A 25556-nucleotide genomic window follows, 5' to 3' on the forward strand; every position below is an offset into this window, starting at 1 on the left:
GCACTCTGAGTGTATGATACACAGAGAGGTCTGAATTCACCTAAGTTTTGAAGAAATTGTATTACAAAAGAAATCAAGAGCCCTGACTGATAAAGCCTTTGACTGTGTAAGTTGGTCTCATTTCCACAAGGAGGAGGCAAGTTTTGCAGGTTGTGCAGGCCTTCTTCATACATGGCACAGTCCCTTCTAGAAGGAGTCCCACCTAGAGCTGACTGAATTGCATAAGACTCCAACTTGAGTGAAGGATATACTTTTATTGGGCTAAGCTACTGAATTTTGGGTATTGCTTGCACAAGTCTTGAATAATTTATAATTGATTAAGTCATACAGCTTTTAAAAAAACAAGATAAAATTAAAATACTTAATAAAATAGGAAGCTGGGAAGGGGGAACTGCAATAAAAGTTGTCCTGGAAAGTGAAGATTTTAGTTAACTTTTGACTTTGATTAACAATACCTGCTCTCATTTCTAAGGTAACCACTCAAAGGATAGAAACAGTATTTCCAAACCAATAAAAGAGAAAAATGGAACAAGGAAAAACAAACAGTTCAAAATAAATCAAGAAGAGAGACAGAACAAAAATGCTAGAACAGAAGAAGCAAGTAGAAAACCCAGAATATAATGATAGACACGTATCCAAATATATCAGTATTCACCATAAAATAAGTGGGCTAAATGCTTTGGTTAGAAGACAAAAAGTAGATTGTCAGAGCTGAATAAGAATCTAAAATCTGTCTACCATTTATAACAGGCATATAAAAACCTTAAAGATATACAAAGGCTGGAAGTAAAAGGATGGATAAAGATATATCAGGCAAATTCTAAACTAAAAGAAAACAGAGTTGCTTCTGAAAGTGAAGTTGCTCAGTCGTGTCCAACTCTTTGCGACCCCATGGACGGTAGCCTACCAGACTCCACGATCCATGGGATTTTCCAGGCAAGAATACTGGAGTGGGCTGCCATTTCCTTCTCCAGGGGATCTTCCCAACCCAAGGATTGAACCCGGGTCTCCTGCGTTGCAGACAGACGCTTTACCGTCTGAGCCAGTTGCTTAATTAATATCAAACAGAAAGCATTTCTAGGGATAAAGAAGGTCCATTCTCTCAGATAAACATTTTACTATACTGGGAAGATATAATAACTTAAAATATGTATGCATTTAAGAACATAGCCTTAAGGCAGAACCATAAGGAGAAACATACCATGCTGTAATCACAGTAGGAGATATTTTTACACGCTACCATCTCAGTAATTGCTACAACAAGCAGACAAAAATAAGCAAGGATATAGAATATCTGGACCACATAATGAACTTTCTCTACCCAGTGGATATATATGCAGAATATGACACCCTACAGCTGCAGAAGACACTCTTTTTAAGCACATAAGGAATATTTTCAGTGTACTGAGCCAAAAGGAGATTATTAATAAATTTCAAAGCATTGAAATCATACAGTGTATGCTCTCTGAGCACAATTCAATCAAGCTGAAACTCCATGGCATAAAGAAATACCACATACACTCAAAATTAAGAACCATGCTTCTAATTAACCTTTGAATCACAGAATAAATCAAATTTGAAATTAGGCAATATTTAAAACCAAAAATATGGAAAATTCTACCTATTAAAGTAGTTCTTAGAAGGAAATTGAAGTCTTCGATGAATAGATTGGAAAAGAAAAACGTTGAAAATTCTGTCTTAAGAAGTTAGAAAAAATAAAATATGTAGAACAGAGGATGCAATTATGCAGGATTAATTGAAACAGAAAACATCAATGAAGTAGAGAGGATCAAGAAGATGAAAGTTGGTTCTTTGAAAAGACTAATAAAAGTGATGATCTGTGGCAAGACTAATAAAAAAAGATAAGAGAAAGCACAAATCACCATTTTTAAAGAAAGAAAAAGATAGCAAATACACATGATATGGAACATTAAAAGATAACAGCATAGCATATACTACCTTATATCAATAAACTTGAAAATTCAGACAAGAAGGGAAAATTTTTAGAAAAAACATAACTTGCCAAAACCAACTGGAGAAACAGAAAATCTGACTGGTTTCACAGACATCAAGAAAATTAAATCAGTAATGGAAAATCTCGACCTCCAGATGGTTTCATTATTGAAGTCTACTATACATATAAGACAATGTATAGGAGAAGGCAATGGCACCCCACTCTGGTACTCTTGTCTGGAAAATCCCATGGACAGAGGAGCCTGGTAGGCTGCAGTCCATGGGGTCGCTAAGAGTCGGACACGACTGAGCGACTTCACTTTCATGCATTGGAGAAGGAAATGGCAGCCCACTCCAGTGTTCTTGCCTGGAGAATCCCAGGGACAGGGGAGCCTGGTAGGCTGCCGTCTATGGGGTTGCACAGAATCGGACACGACTGAAGTGACTTAGCAGCAGCATACATATAAGAAGCAAATAATTCCAATCTTACCCAAAGATTGGGTGTAGAAAGAGAGGAATATTCCTCACCTCTTTTTATGGATTAGGATAACCTTGATATCCTAATCTTTATTTTTATGGAGATTAGGATAACCTTGAAGCTCCAGTACTTTGGCCACATGATGTGAAGAGCCAACTCATTAGAAAAGATCCTGATGCTGGGAAAGATTGAAAGCAGGAGAAGGGGATGAGATGGTTGGATGGCATCACCGACTCAGTGGACATGAGAAGCCTGGCATGCTGCAGTCCATGGGGTCACAGAGTCGGACACAACTGAGTGACTGAACAAGGATAACCTTGATACCTGGATACTAAAATCTAGCAAGGACAATAAAAGTAAAGAAAATTACAGGCCAAATATTACTCATCAATATTGATGCAAATTTTTTAAAAAAATCATTAGTGACCTGAATTTTCCAATGTATATATAAAAAAATATCAGGATCAAGTTGGGTTTGTCCCAGGAATGCAAGGTTGATTTAACATTAGAAAATCAATTAGTATAATTCACCACTTTAACAGATTAGTGAAAATCATGTGATTATCTTAATCATGCAGAACAACTGTCTGATAAAATTAAACATCCAGTCATGATTAATATTCTTAACAAAAGAAAGCCTCCTAAACTGATAAAAAAAAAAATCTGCCACAAATATCAGACATGCTGAAATACTGAAAGCATTTTCTTTGAGATCAGGAAAACAGCAAGAATGTTTGCTATTAATACTTCTTTTCAATAGTGTACTGGATGTCCTAACCAGCACAGTAATGTAATAAAAAGAACCAAATGGTATAAAGATTAGAAAAGAAACAAAGCTCATCATTTGCATATGATATAATTGTGTTAACAAATTTAAAAGACTACATAGATAAATCATGAGAATTAATAAGAGAGCTATCTGATACAAAAATATTAAATAGCAAAATGTTAGCAAAAAACAAAAACCAACTGGAAAAGAACATTTAAAAAGAGATTTCGCTTGAAATAGCATAATGAAGTAGGGAATATCTAGGAATATATCTAATAAAAAATATGTAGGAAATCCTTCATGGAGAAATTATATAACTATTGAAAGGCTAAAATAAATGGATTGTGTGCCATTTTCATGGATCAGAAGACCACATAATGTAAAGGGTTCATTTTTTCCCCAAACTGATCTAGGTATTATTACAATCCCAATAGAAAAAAAACAACAGTTTTGTGTGTAGCTCGGCCCGTTGATTCTAAAATGAGTTTGAAGTGCAGGGGCCATGGTAGCTTTTCTTGGCACTTAGAGCAGCTTATGGGACTGTAGCTCCTGGAGCAGGAATTGAACTCTGGCCCCCAGCGGTGAAAGGGCAGGATCCTAATCACTGGACCATCACGGAATTCCTGGGGCCACAATAATCTTGAAGAAATAAAACAAGGTGGGTGACTCGCCTTACAGATACAGACGCCATGGGGACATCTCTTTTGTTAGGAATAGGGGAACCCCTTCAGCAGCGGGCGTCCCAGGGCTGAGCTGGGAGAAGAGCTTGGACGAGAGACTAGTAGGAGGTAGTTTTTGAGGTGGGTGAGACGTTGGGGCGGTGATCTGGGGACCCAGCGAAGATGACCTCCTTGAGATGGGGGCGGGGGACTCAAGTTGGGCAGCCTGGCTTCGAAATGTACATCTGAGGCTCACTCAGCAGCGGGGAGACTGGGTCAGCACTTAACCAGTCTGTCTCAGTTTGCCTCATCTCTCTGCGGGGATAGTAAAAGCAACTCTGTCCGGGTGATGGAAGCCTAAAATGAGGCGAGTTATGTCGAGGCTTTAGCTTTGTGCTTCATGTATTGCCAGGGCTCAGCAAACAGTAGCTGCTGTGATTATCATCTACTGTATTTGATAAGAGAACAATGGGGTCCTGGGCATTCCTCTCTGGGGGCAGATGAGGGGGCCCAGGAGAGGGAAGCCTTGCCCCCACTCTGAGAAGTGGAAAGCACCAAGTCTCCCAGGAGCCACACCCCACTTCCTTCCACAGGGACGGAAGAGGAAGAGGAAGCCGGCAGGTGGAGTCCCCAAAGGACAGAGTCTGTTTCCAGCAGAAAACCTGCCTGGATGTCAGGGCAGGGGTTCCCCAAATCGCCAAGAGAGCACATTACCAGGCGGAAGGTCCGCAGCACCGTCAGGCTCCCCTTCCGGGCCGCGCCCAGCTCTATCAGGCTCACGGTGACAATGATGCAGTCAAATATGTTCCACTTCTTCTGGAAGTAATAGTAGGGGTCCAAGGCTATGATTTTGAAGACCATTTCAGCAGTAAAAAACACGGTAAACACCTGCAGACAGAAACAGGGGTTCATCTCAGCGGGGTCTGCGAGGTTGTGGGCAATGACAAACAGGGCAGGGGAGAAATGTCTTGTTTATAGAGTGGCAAATCCCTTTACTTCATTTTTATTCACTTTCTATATCATCTGGGACTCCTAAAGGATGAGGGATGGGAACACTCAGTGAGGCAGCGTAGAGCAATCCGTGGACCAGGGCTCAGGTAATATGCATCAGTGTTTCCAGGCTTGAGTGTTTCTATCTGAATGGTGTCGGACACAGAGTAAGTGGATAATCATTAGGACAATAATTATTATATGATTATGTAAATACGAAGTCAGCCTGGTTCAGGTGTTTAAAAGCAGGGACTGTGCGGAAACACAGGCCCAGATAAAAACACCAGCTCAGCCATTCCTAGCTTGTATGAGCTTGGACAAGGAAGGCATCCTCTACACTCATTTTCCTCATCCGTATGAAGGGCTTTGGGCTTCCCTGGTGGCTCACTGGCAAAGAATCCACCTGTCAATGCAGGAGACCGGGGTTCGATCCCTGGGTTGGGAAGATCCCCTAGGAGAAGGGAATGGCAAACTACTCCACTGTTCTTGGCTGGGAAATCCCATGGACCGAGGAGCCTGGCGGGCTACAGTCCATGGGGTCACAGAGTCAGAGATGGGCTTAAGTGAGATAATGCATGTGCAATTCTTAGCAAAGGTCCCAGCAGATAGTTCTTCACTAATCAATAATAGCTATTAGCAGGAACAATAATGATACGTTGTCTCTAAGATTCTTTCAGCTCTAAGTATCTTTAATGGTCTTAGGCAGGACAGAATTGTGATGTCGAAAGAGGTTAGGGCCAGGCTCAGGTCACGCAACAACCAGCAGGGAAAGGAGGACACAGGTAAGGAAGAAACCAAAGACCAGGGCCAGGAGTTTTCTTTCATTTGCCCTCATCAGAGCTTCTTGCCAGCCTGGCCAACAGAGGCAGTCACATCCCTTCTACAGAGAAGGAAATGACTAAGAGTTTAAGGGACTTTCCTGATGCCAGAAGACTACACCTGTGAGACACAAAGAGCATCTGTGAATGTCCTTTGTAGGCAAGTCAGTGTGGTGTGGTGTGGTGTGTTGGGGGGGAGGTCCTGTGCCCTACAGAGAACTTGGTTGCCTCTGGCCCCACTCTCACCGTCTCTGTTACCTTGGCAACATACTTGACCTCTCTGGGTCTAATGCTCTCTTTTGGGCTGTGAGGAGGTGATAACCTCATGGCGCTGTTGCAACGCTGAGATATCATTTACAAAGCACCTGACTTACAATAAGCACCACACAGAGCCTGCCTTTCTTTCTTTTTGAAAAACAACACTGGGCTCTGTCCCAGCAGTAAAGGCCTTTGGTCTTTCTTGCCTTAACTTCTCCAACTGTAAAATCAGGTGCGGGCTCAGAGATCTCTTCCATAGGACCCTTGGGGTCTATGATGACTCTTGGCAATAAGCTCTCCCTTCTCTTTCCCTTTCCCCTTTTCAGATCAACTTTAAATAGAATATGTCTTCTTAGCCTGTGTGCTGGGGCTTCCCAGGTAGTTCAGTTGGAAGAATCTGCCTGCAACACAGGAGACCCCAGTTCCGTTCCTGGGTTGGGAACATGCGCTGGGGGAGGGCATGGCAACTCACTCCAGGATCCTAGCCTGGTGGGCCACAGTCCTTGGGGCCACAGGGTCGGACACGATGGAGCGACTAAGCACAGCACAGCACAGCGCAGTGCGGCAGCCCTCTTGCTGCTGAAACGCAAGGCACGCTGGCTCCACAGCGTCCCAGAACCGACTGGCCTCCTTTTCACATCCGTGAATTCTGGGGAAAGGAGAGATTTCTAGAGAAGTCACATTTCCTCTGGGACACCTCCATCTACCTGTCTGCAGCCTGCAAGGAGCTAGAAGAGCTGTATGGTCCTGATGGACCTAGTAAGCCACCGAGTGGATGGACACTGGGGCGGGGGGGGGGGGGACATGGAGGCAGGACCCCACCTCTCAGCTTCTGCTTTTCTTGTGTGCATGTGTGTGCCCGTACACACACGCACACACTCCCTGTCATTTGCTCTGGTGCAGTTCTCATATACTCACATACACACACGTACACTCACGTGCACAATTGCTCCCTCACACACACATACACTAGCAGTCCTGTAAAAAGGATTAGCACTCAAGAGTTGAGAAGTGTGAGCTTCAGAGCCAGTTGGCCTGGGTTCAAATCTTGATGCTACCACTTGCTCACCCCTTGGGTAAATTATTTAACCTCCTGCACCTCGGTTCTTCCATCTGTGAAAGGGCACTTTAATAGCACCTACTATATTGAGGTTTTTTTGTGAAAATAAAATGAGATAACCCATGAGAAGCATCTGAGGTTATATGGGGTCTGAAGTCAAATTAAGTTGGCTATTGTTACTGTGGGGCACGGGCTGAGGACAGGTCTCCTTTGAGTCTGATACTTTACTCAGCATGTAGAGAAATCTGGTATGGATTTTATTTCTTGTTAAAAGGAAATAATACTAAAAAGTTATGGAGGAAAATTTAAAGGAGAGTCCTGTCTAAACCAGATAAAAAAAAAAAGTTTGGACTCCCTGATGCTTACATGATGACAGCAACCACAGTCCCAGATTCCCTTCCTCTCTTTATTTTTCCCTCCCTCCCATCCCCTTTCTGCTCTTAAAGGACAGAATTGAAAAACCACGGCCACTGTGTTTTGCAGTCACAAAAGCCATAGAGTTGGAAGGAAATTTGCAAGTCCATAGGCTGTCTCTAGATGGGAAAGTGGCATTTATCCTCATTTCAAGGTAGAGGCAGCTGCAATCCCGAGAATTCAGCGGGGTGGGGGTGGGGTTTCCTAAGTTCTGTAAGCGGGAGGGGAGCTGTTTTCCCCAGAGCAGGGCTCTCGCAGTCCACCTCCCTGGGTTTCTTTATCTGAAAGCAGTTCCCACCAGCGTAGCCTGGTCCTCCAGACTTGACTTTCTGTGCTCAGTGTCCACGCATCTCCCACGCTGTTCCCTTGCTCTCAGCCAGCTAGATCAACACTCCGGAGACTGAGGGCATGCCGCCACCCTACCCAGAGCCGCCCCAGCCCCGACAGCGCGGGCAGCGGCTGCCAGGGCGCTCACTCACGATGTTGCCAATCTGGAGCATGGCTTCGAAGGCGGGGCTCATGCCATAGTGCTCCACGGCCATGAAGACGGTGTTCACCACGATGCACAGGGTGATGGTGAGCTCCGCAAAGGGGTCCATCACAATTGCGAAGAGAAGCGTCTTGAGCTTCACCCATGTGGGACAGCAATCCCAGATAAGATACTTCTGAGCCAAGCTGGTCAAGCAGGGTGGGCACCTCTGTTTAGACTCCTCGAGTTCTGTATCACAGGTGTGGTCAGTGACAACTATCAGCCAGGCGTGGACTCAGAACCCCACCCCATGGCCAGCCCCCAGACCTTGTAATTACTAATAACTACCACCTCCCACCTCCACTTCAGCACTCACCCTCTCTCCCTGATTACAGTTTCCTGTTGTCTAGCAAGTGCAACCCAACCTCTGTCCCCATTTGGCCGTTCAAACCATGGACTGTACACTTTTTAACCACTTTGCTTCATAGAGGTCATGTCTTTGCTTCTCAACTTACCCAGATCAAATTTCATGTCCACCCCTCCTTATACTCCCTTGCAACCCTGAGTCCCCTTGCCAGCTGCTCCTCCATTGTACTTTCCTGGCAAAACCCCAACTCTGAACAAACCCAACATGCAGACAACTCTGTACCTGCACCCAACCTACTGAACTGGGTTAGAAAAAAATAACAAAACTATGCTGACTGCTCCCAGCTTGTCACCACCCAGAAATCGTGCCGTGTTTCTCCATGTCAGTCTTTCAGTCTTCCAGACCTGCATTTCTCACTAGCTCCCCTCTCCTCCAACTTCTCCCTCCTCCTCTCCAATTCTCACTCTCTGCTGATGAGCATTTATTAAATAGTTATGCATGAGGAAAGATAGCATGAGAGTGCATACACACTGTTGTTACTGGAATAGGTACACATTTTCAAAACACAAACACAGGTATGCAAAAAATGGGACTTATGGGGTTTTTTCCCCTGTAATTGAATTCAATTTATGCATCAAGTCCCCAACTAGGGGACTTCATTTTGGTTAGTTCAAAGTCTGTTACTACTCATTATCTGATGTTGTGTCTGAGTTCTGGGGATCTCAAGGTTGGCGGAGGGTTGAGCTGGTCCTTAGTCATTGCCAAGTGTATTTCACATGAGTCACCAATGTTCCCATCTGGTAGCTGGTGGGAGAGCCACGGAGATGGCTGTTCCCTGTTTAACTCTCACTCATCTCCTTCTGTAGCCTTAAGTGGGGACAAAGGGATCATCCAAATACTCTCCTGTAATGCCAGGGCCACAGGGCAACCTGTGAGGCTGCCTCAGGCCCTTTCTATGCAGATATGTTACTGGCCCGTTCTACCCTACAGTTAGGCTGTGCCAGGTATGCGAGTCTGTCTCTAAGACTTGCTACCTCTGGCTTCACCTAGAAAGTCAGGCACTGATCGGCTGTGTTTTCAAGTCCCTCAGATTTCTTTCTTTCTTTCTTTTTTGGGTGTCTACTGACCACCATGTCCTCCTCTGCAGTGAGAATTCGGCCCAGGACTGGGTGGAGAGCCAGGGCCCCTTCTCAGGGACACACCAACATCCAAACTCCCTTCTCCCTCCTCCAGCACAGGACATTTTAAAATTGTCCAGAGGGGATAAATAACTGGATACGACTAAGGCCATGCTTTCCACACCCTGAGGCAAAACAAAGGCTGGATAAGAAGACAGGTCTTATACTCAGGATAAGAAAGATACAGCCATGCTCTTTGGGAACTCAAGTGCCAGGTGGCCACTCTCTTCTTCCACCTTTTGGTTTGCTGTCAGCAATTAGAACTTGGATCCATCCTTGGGGAGACTGAGCAGATTCCTACCTGATTGACGGAACCCTGAATTAATAAAGATTTAGTAAACTTAAGGACTCGATGGATGTGAGTCTGGGTGAAGTCTGGGAGTTGGTGATGGACAGGGAGGCCTGGCGTGCTGCGATTCATGGGGTCGCAAAGAGTCGGACACGACTGAGCGACTGAACTGAACTGAAACTTAACAATTAATTTACTGCCTTCTAACACTCAGCATGAGCCTGAGACAGAAATTAAGTTATAAGATGTAAAAGTTATAGCCATGAAATACACTGGAACAATTTTTCCATGTTTGAAAACTAAAGACTGTTAAATTTCTTGCAAACCTGAGTGGTAGCTTGAAATTCTCCAGTGCGTGTTAGATCACTTTTATTTCCCCACTCTGCATGGTATGTGGAAATTCCCCAACCAAGAATTGAACCCATGCCCCTCTTTCCTATGCAGTGGCAATGTGGAGTCTCAACCGCTGGACCACTGGGGAAGTTCTGCATCACTTTTTTTTTTATTTTTTATTTTTTAAATTTTAAAATCTTTAATTCTTACATGCGTTCCCAAACATGAACCCCCCTCCCACCTCCCCTCCCCATAACATCTCTGTGGGTCATCCCCATGCACCAGCCCCAAGCATGCTGTATCCTGCATCAGACATAGACTGGCGATTCAATTCTTACATGATAGTATACATGTTAGAATGCCATTCTCCCAAATCATCCCACCCTCTCCCTCTCCCTCTGAGTCCAAAAGTCCGTTATACACATCTGTGTCTTTTTTCCTGTCTTGCATACAGGGTCGTCATTGCCATCTTTCTAAATTCCATATATGAAACTAGATCACTTTCTAACACCCCACACAAAAATAAACTCAAAATGGATTAAAGATCTAAATGTAAGACCAGAAACTATAAAACTCCTAGAGGAGAACATAGGCAAAACACTCTCAGACATAAATCACAGCAGGATCCTCTATGATCCACCTCCCAGAATTCTGGAAATAAAAGCAAAAATAAACAAATGGGATCTAATTAAAATTAAAGCTTCTGCACAACAAAGGAAAATATAAGCAAGGTGAAAAGACAGCCTTCTGAATGGGAGAAAATAATAGCAAATGAAGCAACTGACAAACAACTAATCTCAAAAATATACAAGCAACTTATGCAGCTCAATTCCAGAAAAATAAACGACCCAATCAAAAAATGGGCCAAAGAGCTAAATAGACATTTCTCCAAAGAAGACATACGGATGGCTAACAAACACATGAAAAGATGCTCAACATCACTCATTATTAGAGAAATGCAAATCAAAACCACAATGAGGTACCACTTCACACCAATCAGAATGGCTGCGATCCAAAAATCTGCAAGCAATAAATGCTGGAGAGGGTGTGGAGAAAAGGGAACCCTCCTACACTGTTGGTGGGAATGCAAACTAGTACAGCCACTATGGAGAACAGTGTGGAGATTCCTTAAAAAATTGCAAATAGAACTACCTTATGACCCAGCAATCCCACTGCTGGGCATACACAGCGAGGAAACCAGAATTGAAAGAGACACGTGTACCCCAATGTTTATCGCAGCACTGTTTATAATAGCCAGGACATGGAAGCAACCTAGATGTCCATCAGCAGATGAATGGATAAGAAAGCTGTGGCACATATACACAATGGAGTATTACTCAGCCGTTAAAAAGAATTCATTTGAATCAGCTCTGATGAGATGGATGAAGCTGGAGCCGATTATACAGGGTGAAGTAAGCCAGAAAGAAAAACACCAATACAGTATGCATCACTTTTTAAAATCTAAGTTTGTGAAAACATATGAAGCAGATAAAGAACAGTATTGCATAGGAACCTGGAATGTTAGATTCATAAATCAAGGTTAATTGGGCGTGGTCAAATAGGAGATGACAAGATTGAACATTGGCATCTTAGCAATCAGTGAACTAAAATGGATGGGAATGGGAGAATTTAATTCAGATGACCATTCTATCTACTACTGTGGGCAAGAATCCCTTAGAAGAAATGGAGCAGCCCTCACAGTCAACAAAAGAGTCCAAAACACAGTACTTGGGTGCCACCCCAAAAATGACAGAATGATCTTATTTTGTTTCTAAGGCAAACACTCAACATTGCAATAATCCAAGCTGATACCCCAAACACTGATGCCAAAGAAGCTGAAGTTGACCAGTTTTATGAAGACCTACAACACCTTCTAGAACTAACACCAAAAAAAGATGTCCTTTTCAACACAGGGGATTAAAATGCAAAAATAGGAAGTCAAGAGCTGCCCAGAAAAACAGGCAAGTTTGGCCTTGAAATACAAAATGAAGCAGGGCAAAGGCTAACAGAGTTTTGTCAAGGGAACATGCTAGTCATAGCAAACATCCTTCCCAACAACCCAAGAAATGACTCTACACGTAGACATCACCAGATGGTCAATACCAAAATCAGATTGATTGCGTTCTTTGCAGCTGAAGATGGAGAAGCTCTATATGAGACCTGGAGTTGACTGTGGCTCAAATCATGAGCTCCTTATTGCAAAATTCAGGCTTAAGTTGAAGAAAGTATGGAAAACCACCAGGCCACTCAGGTATGACCTAAATCAAGTCCCTTATAATTATACAGTGAAGATGGCAAATAGATTCAAGGGATTAGATCTGGTAGACAGAGTGTCTGAATAACTATGGATGGAGGTTCGTAACACTGCACAAGAGGCAGTGGCCAAAACCATCCCAAAGAAAATGAAAGGCAAGAAGGTAAAGTGGTTGTCTAAAGAGGCTTTACAAATAGCTGAGGGAAGAAGGGAAGTGAAAGGCAAAGGAGAAATGCAAAGATATACCCAATTGAAAGCAGAGTTCCAGAGAATAGCAAGGAGAGATAAGAAGGCCTTCTTAAATGAGCAACGCAAAGAAATAGAGGAAAACAACAGAATGGGAAAGGCTAGAGACCTTGTCAAGAAAACTGGAGATATCAAGGGAACACTTCATGCAAGAAAGGGTATGATAAAGGACAGAAATGGTAAGGACCTAACAGAAGCAGAAGAGGTTAAGAAGAGGTGGCAAGAATACACAGAAGAACTATACCAAAAAGGTCTTAAGACCTGGATAACCATGAAGGTGTGGTCACTCATCTAGAGCCAGACATCCTGGAGTGTGAAGTTAAGTGGGCCTTAGGAAGCATTACTACAAACAAAGCTAGTGGAGGTGATGGAATTCCAGTTAAGCTATTTAAAATCCTAAAAGATGATGCTGTTAAAGTGTTGCACTCAATATGGCAGCAACTTTGGAAAACTCAACAGTGGCCCCAGGACGAGAAAAGGTTAGTTTTCATTCCAATCCCAAAGAAAGGCAATGCCAAAGAATGTTCCAACTACCATACAGTTGCACTCACTTCACATGCTAGCAAGGTTATGCTCAGAATCCTTCAAGTTAGGCTTTAGCAGTACATGAACCAAGAACGTCCAGATGTGCAAGCTGGGTTTAGAAAAGACAGAGGAACCAGAGATCAAATTGCCAATATTCGCTGGGTCATGGAGAAAGCAAGAGAATTCTAGAAAAGCATGTACTTCTGCTTTGTTGACTATGCTAAAGTCTTTGACTATATGCATAACAACAAATTGTAGAAGATTCTTTAAAAGATGGAATACCAGACCATCTTAACTGTCTCCTGGGAAACCTGTATGTGGGTCAAGAAAAGTGACAGCTAGAACTGGCCATGGAACAACTGACTGGTTCCAAATTGGGAAAGGAGTACATCGAGGCTTATTTAACTTACATGTAGAGTGTATCATGCAAAATGCTGGGCTGGATGAATCACAAACTGGAATCAAGATTGCTGGGAAAAATATCAACAACCTCAGATATGCAGATGATACCACTGTAATGGCAGAAAGAGTGTGAGGAACTAAAAGAGCCTCTTGATGAAAGTGAAAGAGGAGAGTGAAAAAGCTGGCTTAAAACTCTACATTGAGAAAACTACAATCATGGCATCCAGTCCCATCACTTCATGGCAAATAGATGGGGAAAAAATGGAAACAGTGACAGACTTTATTTTCTTGGGTTCCAAAATTCACTGCAGATTGTGACTGCAACCATGGAATTAAAAGATGCTTGCTCCTTGGAAAAAAAGCTATGACAAAACTAGACAGCATATTAAAAAGTAGAGACATCACTTTGCCAACAAAGGGCCATATAGTCAAAGCCATGGTTTTTCCAGTAATCATGTACAGATGTGAGAGTTGGACTATAAAGAAGACTGAGCATCGAAGAACTGATGCTTACAAAGTGTGGTGCTGGAGAAGACTCTTCAGAGTCCCTTGGACAGCAAGATCAAAGCAGTCAATCCTAAAGGAAATCAACCCTGAATATTCATTGGAAGAACTGATGCTGAAGCTGAAGCTCCAATAATTTGGCCACCTGATGAACAGCTGACTCACTGGAAAAGACCTGGTTGCTTGGAAAGATTGAAGGCAGAAGGAGAAGGGGGTGGCAGAGGATGAGATGGTTAGATAGCATCACGAACTCAATGGACATGAATTTGAGCAAACTCCAGGGAATAGTGGAGGACAGAAGAGCTGCCATCTTGCATTCCATGGGGTCGCAAAGAGTCAAACACAACTTAGCAACCGAACAACAACAAAATAAAGCAGATGTTAATTTGAATAAGAAAGGAACTAGAGGATTTCATTCACAGGATTCTATTATTTTTGAAAATTTATCCACATTTAAAAAACCACATTGAAAAAAAATAAAAATAAAAATAAAATAAAATGAAATAAAATAATAAAAAACCACACTGATAGGCTGATTCATGTTGTTGTATGGGCAGAAACCAACACAGCATTGTAAAGCAATTAGTCTCCAATTAAAAATAAATTAAAAAAGAACACTGATAAAGGGTTATGGAACGAGAGCATAAAAAGAGTAATATTTATGATCCCAGGACACAGAGATGAGTGCCCTTCAACACAAGTTTGGGGCATCCCATCTTCTGCATGTAAGGGGCCTTATCATGGCATACGGAAAAGAAGTTCCAGTGAGCAATACTTACCCTCCAGGACAGAGGTCATGATACTGACAACACTCATTGCCCTTTGGACTCGGAAAGGTTCATTCAAGTAATCTGCTGTTAGGAAAGTCTTCTGTCCTGCATCAGATGCCTGCTGGGACAGAAATAGAATCAGGACACTCTCCAAATCGAAGTCTTCAGTGGCAAAGACTGATCACTCGGCCTCTTATCGGCCTATCTTGGGTGGTTGCAAGCTGCCCAGTGAAGCTTTGATCCTCTGCAGTCACGCTTGGAGTAAAGGGTCTGTGGCATGAACTTGGGTAAGAGCTCAGACATGAAGAATAGGACACAGAGCTGGGATCCAACCGGAGCCTGGGTTCATAGTTGACAGATGACCTGGGCTCACCTGAGGCTTTGCTGGCTCTTGTTCTAGGATAGGTACCTGAGCACCAGAGCAGAGATAGAGCTGCCTCAAGGGTCTCTGAGGTGTTTACCAAAGGGAGGTGGGAAATGCAGAGGCATCGGGCCAGGCAGTCATTACTGGACTTCTGCTGGGATGTGCAGGTGAAATTCACACAGAACTCCTACACCACAATAGGCTTCCTTGACCTCCCTCCTAAGAGGCCCGTATCTTTCCCCAATACATGACCTGGTTCCAATTCTACCTGGTCTCTTTCTGAGGGGATGCTTATGTGTCTTGATTGTCTAGTTCTTAGTTTCTGACACAATCCTTTTGATTCTTCCCTCTCTGGGCCTTTATTGGAAGTTCTGTCTGGGTTCTGTGCCAGACCCCTAACTCTGGTCACACACATACCCTGGATGTGGGGAGTCCCAGGTTCATGGATGCTGACTCAGCACTGCACAAACCATTCAGAATACAAATTCAACCAGTGCTTACTGAGCACCTGCTGTAGGTGAAGCTCATAGTAAGTACTTCATACATACAAAGAAAGTTTGGAAAGTTCTCAACCGTGAGGACTCAACAAAAGGTTCTAGCATCTACTGCTATTATTGATCAGACATATATATATATAAACGAAAGAGCTCTGTGATTCCACTTAACCCTCTAGCCATTTAGAAATCTTTTAATAAGGTTTTTACAAGAGGAAACATGGAGGCTTGAAGAATTTAAGGGACTTGCTAATGGTGACTCAGTTGATAAATGGCACAACTGTGAATGAAGTTCAGGTCCATGTAACGTGGAAGGGCTTAAGGAGTTCATCTTGCACTAGCTGATAATTTCACCAAAATGAATCAAGGCTGGAATATCTAGGAAAGTGGTAATCCACAGAACAGCAACAAGGTTTCTTGAATGAGGCATTTTCCAGAGTTGTTAAAGTACCTCCCGCAGCCTGGTGTTGACCTGAGGGCTCTGGGTTGGCAACTCTCGGTAGTACTCGGAGGACCTACCCTCCACTATCTCTGCCCTGCTCCCTACTTGGAGAGGGTAACCTGGGCAAACTGAATCACCCTCACCCTCTGGTTCTGGTCAGGTCTGGCCAGTGGGAGGCATAGATACAAGATCAGAGGCTGAGAGGAGGGAGGAGTCACTATCTGCCAGCTGGCTTCTTCTCTGCTGGGCTGTTGCTGGGCCGCCTTCTGTTAGGCCGCCTCTCACATAAAGTGGCAGCGCTTGCTGGACTCTGGTTCTTCCCCTCATTCCTGCAGCCTAGGTGGGTTACAGCTTCCCACTGTGGCTAGTCTCTCAGTGCTTCACTGCCCCTTCTTTGTTCTTGAGTCCAGAGCACACCTCTTCAATACTTCCATAAACTCCAGCTGCCCACTGCAGCGGCTCATCTGTTTCTTGCTGGGACTCTGAAACCCATATATCCAGTCAGGGATGGAGCTAAGGTAACTCTGTGAGACATAGCCAAGTCACTAGAGCCATATAATGGTCAGCTCAGAAGTCTGTGTGCAGACCACTCTGTGTCCTGGACTGGCCCGAGGGCAAAAGGAAAACAGAGAAGCAAGTTTTGAAGCTGGAGGGAGAGTTTAATTAAATCACAGCTCCAATTGGATGAGGAGTCTCTGATTTGCCATTAAACTCTGTGATTATTCTGTTAAGAGTGTTGGCCAGTTAGTCACTGTTGCCTAATTTGTGCATTTTGGCAAGTTCTGTCTTCTCCAAGTCAAGTTAGGGATACTCTGCTTCTGCTAAGACCTGTCCAGGGCACCTCCCAGGATTTCTCTGAGTCTTAATTGTCAAGCCCAAGATAGTTTGCACACAGTTACAGGCAAGAAGAGAAGAACATTTATTTATTTATTTTTTTCATACTCATCTAGGGACCAAATAGGCCTATCTCTAAAGCAGTGATAGGGAAGAGGGACAGAGAAACTCCAGCAGGGAAAGAAATCAGAGCAGTTGGAAACTAGTCTGTGTCACTTATTGTCACTAAGTCATGTCTGACTCTTTTGTGACCCCATGGACTGCAGCCCACTAGGCTCCTCATCCGTGGGATTTCCCAGGCAAGAATACTGGAGTAGGTTGCCATTTCCTTCTCCAGGGGAATCTTCCCAACCCAGGGATCAAGCCTGGGTCTCTTGCATTGCAGGTGGATTTTTACGGAGTAAACCAGAAGACAGGTAAATCCAATTGCTCCCTCTGGGTCTCACCTGTCCTGCCTGTAGAATGAGGGTATCTGAATAGCGATGTCTCAATGATCCTTCCATGGGTAACACACAAGGCTTTTTTGGCCCGAGGCCTCTAGCTGCAGAGCAGCCCCAGAGAGCCTGGAGCATTCACAAACTCACCGAGACTTCGATGACTCCAGGGGCAAGCTCTCCAGTGGTCATTTTGGGAGCTCCATCTTCTCCACACCCTGAGCCGCGGTTTAGGGTTTGAGGCAGTGGACTCCTAGGGAGGGGGCCTTGCTGGCCTGCACCCCTAAGCATCAGCAGAGAGCCACGACGGCTTTCATGGTCTCCAGGAAAGACTCCATCATCTGTGACCCCATCAGGGAATGAGATGTCTCGGCCAGGGGCCTGGAAGTGGAACACACTGCCGTGGCTAGCCCGGCGTCTCCCAGTGGTGAGGCCTAGGAAAGACTGGGCATTGCCCCCAAAAAGCAGGAAAGAAGGTAGCCTGGAAGATCATCCTGCAGGCAAATCTGGAACTCAACACTTCCCTCCACCCACCCCCACTTCCCTGCCTTCAGCCTCATGACCCTCCTATGGAAAATTAAAGACAGATCTATGGAGTGCTCTAGGTGTACACAGAGAGGGAAAAGAGGCGAAGAATATTCTTAACTCGTCTGGGAAAAGGCCAACACTGAAAAGAGACTGCAAGGTGCTCAAGATCAGCAAATAGGTCATCACAGCCAAGGATATGTCAGAGGACAAACTTGTCACCCAGGTGGGTCAGTTGTTTGCCAATCTTTGGCCATGGGGCTGGACAAAGGTATCTTAGGTTCCCTGCTTCAGTGCAAAGCTGTGACCTCAGGAGACAGTTATGTACACCAATACAGACGCAAGCTTGGTAAAGGGTTGTTGAATGAACGAGTGCTCTTTATTTTCTGAAAATTAGGTCTGACAATTCATTAGATCCAGCCTATATGGGTGTGAGAGTTTGTGTTGCAAAGGAGGAGACAAGAGCTTTGTAATATAATGAGCTTCCAGGATCCCTCGAGGCAAGCGTTGAACAGTCAACAATGGGGAGATTGAAGGGAGAGTTGCAGTCTAATTTCCTGGAAGAATAGTGCCATTCCTCCAAATCAATAAACATTTCCCATCAAAATCTTCCTCCGAGGGAATCGTGTGGTGTACAGTTGCCAGAGGAAAGGAGCTAATTCATAGGCCTCGAGCCCCTGGAGGGTTAGTATGCTGGGTTGGCTGGTTCCCACAACTGAACCTGACCAGACAACTTATCAGTTCTGTCCTCAGCTCATAGAAAGTGCTTCTTTCTTTTTTAAAATTAATTTTTATTGAAGCATAGTTGCTTTACAATATTGTGTTCCTTTCTACTATACAGCAAAGTGAATCAACTGTGAAAGAAAGAGTGTTAGTCGTCAGTTGCATCCAACTCTTTCCATGGGCTGTAGCCCGCCAGGCTCCTCTGTCCATGGGATTCTCCAGGCAAGAATACTGGAGTGGGTGGCCATGCCCTCCTCCAGGGGATCTTCCCCACCCAGAGACTCAGCCTATGTCTCCTGCATCACAGGAGGATTCTTTACTGTCTGAGTCACCAGGGTTAACTATACATGTATGTGTATCTCCTCTGTCTTGGATTTCCGTCCCATTTAGGCCACCACAGAGCCTTGAGGAGCGTTCCCTGTGCTACAGAGTAGGTTCTCATTAGTTATCTTTTTTATATATAGTAGTGTATAGATGTCAATCCCAATCTCCCAGTTCCTCCCACCACCCTTCTGAATTGGTTTGTTCTCTACGTCTGTATCTCTATTTCTGCTTTGCAAATAAGATCACCCATAACATTTTCCTAGATTCCACATATATGCATTAATATATAATATTTGTTTTTTCTTCATAGAAAGTGTTTCTAAAATCTAAACTTTGACTTCCTATCAAACTCAGATCATATTGCTGAATTTCCCCTCCCTTACTTAATTTCTTTTACTTACTAAATTATCAAAGTTGGGATACTTTGTCAATTAAAGCCCTCTTGACCTATCCCCATCTCCCTCAGAATTGAAGTTTGCTTTCTTGATGATTTGGAGCCTAGTCCTGCACAGCGATCTTCATTGTAATTCAGTATTAAAAACACAGCACTCTTTGTCTAGAATATATATCCAAGGACTGTGAACTCATAAAATCCACATATCCTTCCCACTTTTGAAGCAAAGGAGCAAAACTGGCAAGTCCTTATTAAAGATGGGACAACTGAATCATATGCACTTGGGCACTGAGCAAACCAAGAAACTCAAGAAAATTTTGGTCCTGTATTTATCAAGCAGTGTCTCCTTGGCCACAGCCTAATATTTCAGAATTAACCTGTTTGGCAAATGGTGGACAATGGCCTCTGAATCTAAGTATTGGACTTGCCTTAAAATCATTCAAGCAGATCAACTGGCCTCCTGTGTGTTCCCTGAAAGCCCTGCTGCGTCTCTCTGCTAAGTGCTACCCCCAGTCTCCCTCTCATTACTGCTGATCAGAAAATGGCTTTTTAAAAAACTGCCTATGGTCTATTTACTACAACAACACACCTGGGAAAGAAGGAAGGGAATGCCTTAACAAACAGAAACTCCAACCAGTTAGCACTAAGGAAGTACCCAAACAACGTCTCCCTGTCCTTAGAACAAACGTGATCTTCCTGCCTGGAAAACATTCTTTCTCAAACCCTCCCAGTCCTCAGTTACTGGAGGACTTACTCACTATTTACTAAGAGCTTCAATTATCCCCTCCTTCATGAAGCCTTTCCTGATACACTCTCACCCTCATAAGAATAGATGTTCCTGCTCCTATTCCCCAAACAACATCTATCTGTCCCTAATATAGTATCCAACACGTAGCTGTTTCTATATCTGCCTCCTCCACCAAATGGAAGTTCTTGAAAAATGGGCCATGCTTTAGTCAACTCTTTACACCAAGCACCTAGTGTTGTTGAATTAGAAAGGGATGTTTCCTCTTGTGCCCTTTGAAGGTAGATCTAGCTAGAGAGACAAGCACACACACACACCAGACAATTATTGGACATCCAAGTGCTAATCCATGTGGAGTTGACTGAATGGGGGAAATTAAAGCCCAGTTCAGAGTGTCACTGCCATGTCCACAGAAGCTGTGATGTATCCTGCCCTGAGGTTGTCAGAGCTTCAGACAAACCCCAGTTTGAAACAGCTTCGGAACTGTGCCCTGTTCATGCCAGGTGTTGCTCAAAAGAGGCAGAGCAGACTCTCATAAATGCTGGTGTGTGGGCGTCACCGAGGCCAGAGTACGTGGGAGTGTGTCTGTGTGTGGACATGCACACGGAAGTCTGGGGGTTGTCGAGATCCTATGCCAAAAAGTGTCACGTCTTTCAGAGGAGCACAAGGAAAAGAAATCAAGAGGGAAGTGAGATCCAGCAGCTCTGAAAAATAACCATGTCAAGCCCCTTTCACATACTTCTAGTGTGGGACCTACTCAACCACAAAGAGGTTATCTCTGAGGCCTGTTGAAAGGGTACATTTGGGGTACACAAGACTTTCAAGGGAGAGGGAGCTGGTGGGAGGAAACCAGGCGAGTACCGGGACTCTCGGAGTGGGAGGCAGCAGGTGATGATGAGAGGGAAAATTGCTAGTGGGTCTGAAATGAGGTCCTGAAGGTATTCCCAGGCTGGACTGTTACCACGAGACAGGTGCCAGGATCTCCTGGGCCAACAGTAGGTGAGAACTTGAGCTGGAGGAGCTGAGGCATGAGGTTAGAAAGAAGCTTTTAAATGATTTCAGCACCACGAACAAGGACCCCTCTCCTGCTCCAGAATTGCAGATGAGAGGGTCAGAAGGAAGCTGGCCCTTGACGCCCAACAGGTTCACAGACACCTCATGGTCAGCATGTTCAAACCACCTGTCCTATCTAGAATCCAGAGTTCCTCCTCTGGTGTGCCTCTCTTCGAATCACTACCTACTTAAGTGGCCAACCTGGAAACCTGGGAGTCATTTTGGACTTCTCCCTTCTTTTGCAACATTCCACAGTCCTGGTCTTGTTGATTCCCTCAAGCTCCCATAAGTCTTTATAATCCACGCTCTTCCGCATCCATAATGTCCCTGCCCTAGTTTAGGCCCCCGCTGGCAGTGGCGGGGGGATAGGGGGCGGATTATCAAAACATCCTCCTAGGCTCTGCGCCTCCAGTTATCTCTCTGCTACCAACCTCTTTCCACTTCAGTGTATTGTCCATGGAAGCTGCAAAAGTGGGTTATCTTTCAGGCACAACCTGAGCCCCTTACCATTCGGTGCTGGTTGTAAGACTCAGACCGGAGTGACTTGTTGTCGTCTGTGGAGCCCTCGGACACCCTTGACTTCATTCTGTGTTTTCTTTCACTGGCAGTTTTGGAGGCCAAGGGGGATCCATTGTGAGACTGGAGAGAGGCTGTGTCAACCCCCAGTGCTGCGAGCACCTGAGGGGAGAGAATAGCAGCTATAGCCAACAACATCTGGATGTGCTCAGCATAAACGTGTGTCCCCCAGACAGTGGGTGAGGGCTTCTCAACCAGAGGAGGTCTGATTCAGGACTGGAGTGGGGGCTGGATTGAGACATAGCAAAGAGCCACCTCTAGGTCACCTCCCTCATTTATACCCTTGTAGTAAACTCTGCTGATGCCCTGCCCGGGTTTCTCTTACCAGGTCAGTACACTCATCTCCAGCTACTTGAATGTTAGCAAACATCACTAATGTTAGTAACCCATTAGTAACTGGGTTACAGCTGCAGGATTCTGCAGAAAATTTCCTTTGACTGTACATTTGGCTTGAGCAAGCATGGAGGTACGAAGGGCCAGTCCTCTTGCCTCCAGGCAGGGCTACCTCTGTGGAACCAGTCATACCCTGGAGCTCCGCATGGGATCAGGTCAAAGTAGTCTCTAGCTGAGGCCACTTCCTTATTTAATTCTTCCCTTGTTCCATCCTGCTAACTTTGATCTCCTCCTCAGAGCACCCCTCAGTGAATCAGTTGCACAGGCTCTTCATTTGGGTGCTTTTTTTGAGAAAATCTAACCTAAGATGGTCCCTGAGATACGATGGATCTTGCTATGCTTCCCTAAAATGACAGCCTTAATGTAAGCGACTGGTCCAGATGTCTGCCCAACTGTGAAAGGCCTACAACAGACTTCGCAAAGGTCCAGCCCTCACTGACCTCCTGCTCTGTCCGGAGCATCTCAAGGGCCTCCTGGAACTTCTTCTCCTTGGCTTCAATTTCATCAATGGTTGCCTGGTTCTGCTCCTCATATGCCATGGTGACCACAGCCAAGATCAAATTGACCAGGTAGAAAGACCCCAGGAAGATAACAAGCACGAAAAACACCATATAGATTTTCCCAGAAGCCCTCAGGGTCTGCAGAGTCAAGAGAAAAAAAAAGAGAAATGTGTACCCGGATAACACGGCCCTCTGACGCGGTCAGAGTCCTCCAGGAAAAAACGTAGCCATGCAACAAATGCTCCAAACTCCAACCGAGTGTGTGTGGAGACATGCAGACCAATACCTGCTGGTAGAGGCGTTCCCAGGAATCCTGTGTCATGAGGCGAAACATTGAGAGAAAAGCCCAAGCGAAGGAATCAAAGCTGGTATAGTTAAAATCTGGGTTGTCAGATGTCTTAAGGCAGAAATAACCTTCAGGGCAGTGGCTGCGGCAAGAACAGATAAGGCTGTCAATCACACAGACTTCTGTTTATTGGGGCCAAGACAGTCCAGGGCTGCCAGAAGACCTGAGGATTTGAAGTCAAAGATTGGATTTCAAGGCCTAGCTTTATTCTCATTAGCTGAGTGACCTTGGACATTCAGCCTCTTTAGGCCTCAGTTTCTTTTGCCTGTTAAGTGGGATAATAATGTTAGGAAACCACTTACCAAAACTGCCCACCGTGGCCAGACACAAAAATAACTTCTTACATGAAGTTATGACAACAAGTCCTACTAAGGAAAATACAAACTGCTGCCAAAACCAACTGGAAGAATTCAGGAGGGAGCAGACACCAGCCCCTAATAATCCTGCAAACCTCCCAGAAACCCTTGCTCTGGAATCTGTCCTGATTGAGAGATGTATGTGCCACCAGGAAGGGCCCTGAGGCAGACCAAATATGGGCATGAGCAAAATGATTGGCCAGAGGCAACCCGGAAAACCAGCACCACCTGCATAAACCCTGAGACTGGGAGCCATAGGAAGAGCACCCATTTACAAAAAAAAAAAAAAATGCTCTGCTCAAGCACTAGTTCACAAAAAAGTCTTTCATTTTGTCAGTATGTGTGTGTCTCTTCAGACAATTTATTTCTGTGTGTTAGACAACAGTCCACTTTTCTGGCCCTAGTAGGGGATTCTGCCTCTGTCTTCCCCGCCCTGCCTGCCCCTCCCCCCCCCCCCCCCCCCACACACACACAGCCTGGCCTTGCCCCAGTAACATAATACCTTCAGTTCAGAGTTTCATGCAGAGAGAAATGGTCTGGAGAAGACTAGCTGGCCCAGACAAGACCTCATAAGCTTTTTGCAAATTCACACTGCAAGAGGGACAGTCAGTAAAACCTGAGTCCGTTGGCATCACTTGCAGAGTTGTCTTTCAAAGAAGGACACACATTAGCCAAGTTCACTGACCAATTAGATGTAACAATAAAGACACCACTTCCCAATAACTGAGCCTCTTCCTCTCCTAAGTGTTTCACAAATGCTATAATTTAATCATCTCAATAATCCTTTAAAAAAAAACAGATGCAGAAGCTGGGGTTCAGAGAGAAGTCAGTAGTCTAAAACCACACAGATGCCAAAGGATTTATTTCAAAGGAGAAATAAAATTGTCGAGTAGCTTATGAAGACTGACCTATGAAGAAAGGCCAAACTGAAGATGACTGCCTGGTGAGTCCTGAGGTGGGGAAGGCTCCACGTCCCTCTTTCTCATCAGAAGCAGCTAAGTTGATGTCGGGAAGCATCTCTAAGCTCAAGGCATGTGAGTGATCCTTTCCAACAGTGTGGGATGGCCTGGCTGAGGAGACGGTAATGCTTTTTTCCTTAGTTAGGGATTCTACTTTAGTATTCCTCCACCAACACCAATCTCTGAGGGATCTTCTGACTCCAGACATTCATGCAGACACACAGGCAGGAACCCCTACAATTGATTAGGGCCTGACAGCTTGATTGTAACCCAATCCCAGTTCTATCTATCTTCAACTTTGGTTGGAGATTTGCAAGTTCCCAGGCTCTGTAGACCCACATATAAAGACACTCTCTTGGTTTCACTTTCCCAAGGAGCTAGTTAACCCATTACCTGTAGGTTTGCTAGTTAATGCTAAGGGCAGCCTATTTCTGCCTCCTGTAGAACCCCACTATAGCTGCTATGCATTAACAGCTAACTGCTCAAGAGAATTAAATGAGACCATGGTGCAAAGGCTCTTGCAAGGTACCTTCAGCATAGTAAACATTATATGTAAAATGCAGAATTTTAAAATTCTTGCATTCTTCTGGTTTTTAACCAGAAGCTACCAAAAACATGGACTAGAATAATATATGTGGAAGAATGCTGAAAACCATCAAGTATTTCCTGGTACTTGTTCTCCACCTTGAGACCACAGACTTTCTCCCTGCAGTGCCATTGGTCAGTGTGGGCTTTTGCTCAGGTCTCTGACTTCTCTGTGGCTCAGCACAGAACCCAGGTTTGGTGTTCACAGCATGCCCACCAAGGTTCTCTCTGCCTGTCACCTAAGCTGGCCTCTACTTGACATCCCAGCCCTTTCCCAGCCCTTTCCACTCCTTCCCGCCTGGCCAGGACCTACCCATCAGGATAGTTGGTTTCTCTCGGAGTCAGAGGGGGGCCTCATGGGTGGACCTCACAGCTTTACCACAGTCAGTGTATGGGTTACTGTGGAACCATCCTCATGAGAAATGTCATTATCCAGATGGGAAAAGAACACTGACAGATCCTTGGTTTCAATTAAGTCAAAGGCAAATGAAAACTGACATCAAAACAACCCTCTTCCTGAGCTCAAGAACCAAATGCCAAGTGCATTTATGAATAAAGAGGCCAGGGGGCCTGTGTTGCTCAAATTCTTCTGTTAGCCCCACCCCTCAGCTCTTGATGAGATTGTTTTCTTATGGAACCGATGAAGGCTGAACTCCAGCGTGCCCCACCTTGTGCTACTTAGCAATATAGGGCTGTCAGACATTCAGGGAGGGGGTTGTGTGGGCCCGGGTTTCCAGACACCCCTGCCATGGAGATGGGCAGGGATGAGCCTT

General features: G+C 44.7%; 1 protein-coding gene across 1 annotated transcript in view; it reads right to left on the reverse strand.

The window, feature by feature from the left end:
- The window catches only part of LOC101116770 (sodium channel protein type 10 subunit alpha), a 41151-nt gene extending 32845 nt beyond the window's left edge, over positions 1-8306 (reverse strand). The window contains exons 1-2 of the mRNA XM_060402793.1: positions 7879-8306; positions 4574-4747 (exon numbers count right to left, since the gene is read on the reverse strand). Coding sequence (XP_060258776.1) covers positions 4574-4747; positions 7879-7998 — 294 coding nt within the window. The 5' untranslated portion in view covers positions 7999-8306. The remainder of the gene's footprint in view (positions 1-4573; positions 4748-7878) is intronic.
- Positions 8307-25556: the final 17250 nt, after the last annotated feature.

This window comes from Ovis aries, chromosome 19 (assembly GCF_016772045.2).
Source record: "Ovis aries strain OAR_USU_Benz2616 breed Rambouillet chromosome 19, ARS-UI_Ramb_v3.0, whole genome shotgun sequence".
Taxonomy (NCBI): domain Eukaryota; kingdom Metazoa; phylum Chordata; class Mammalia; order Artiodactyla; family Bovidae; genus Ovis; species Ovis aries.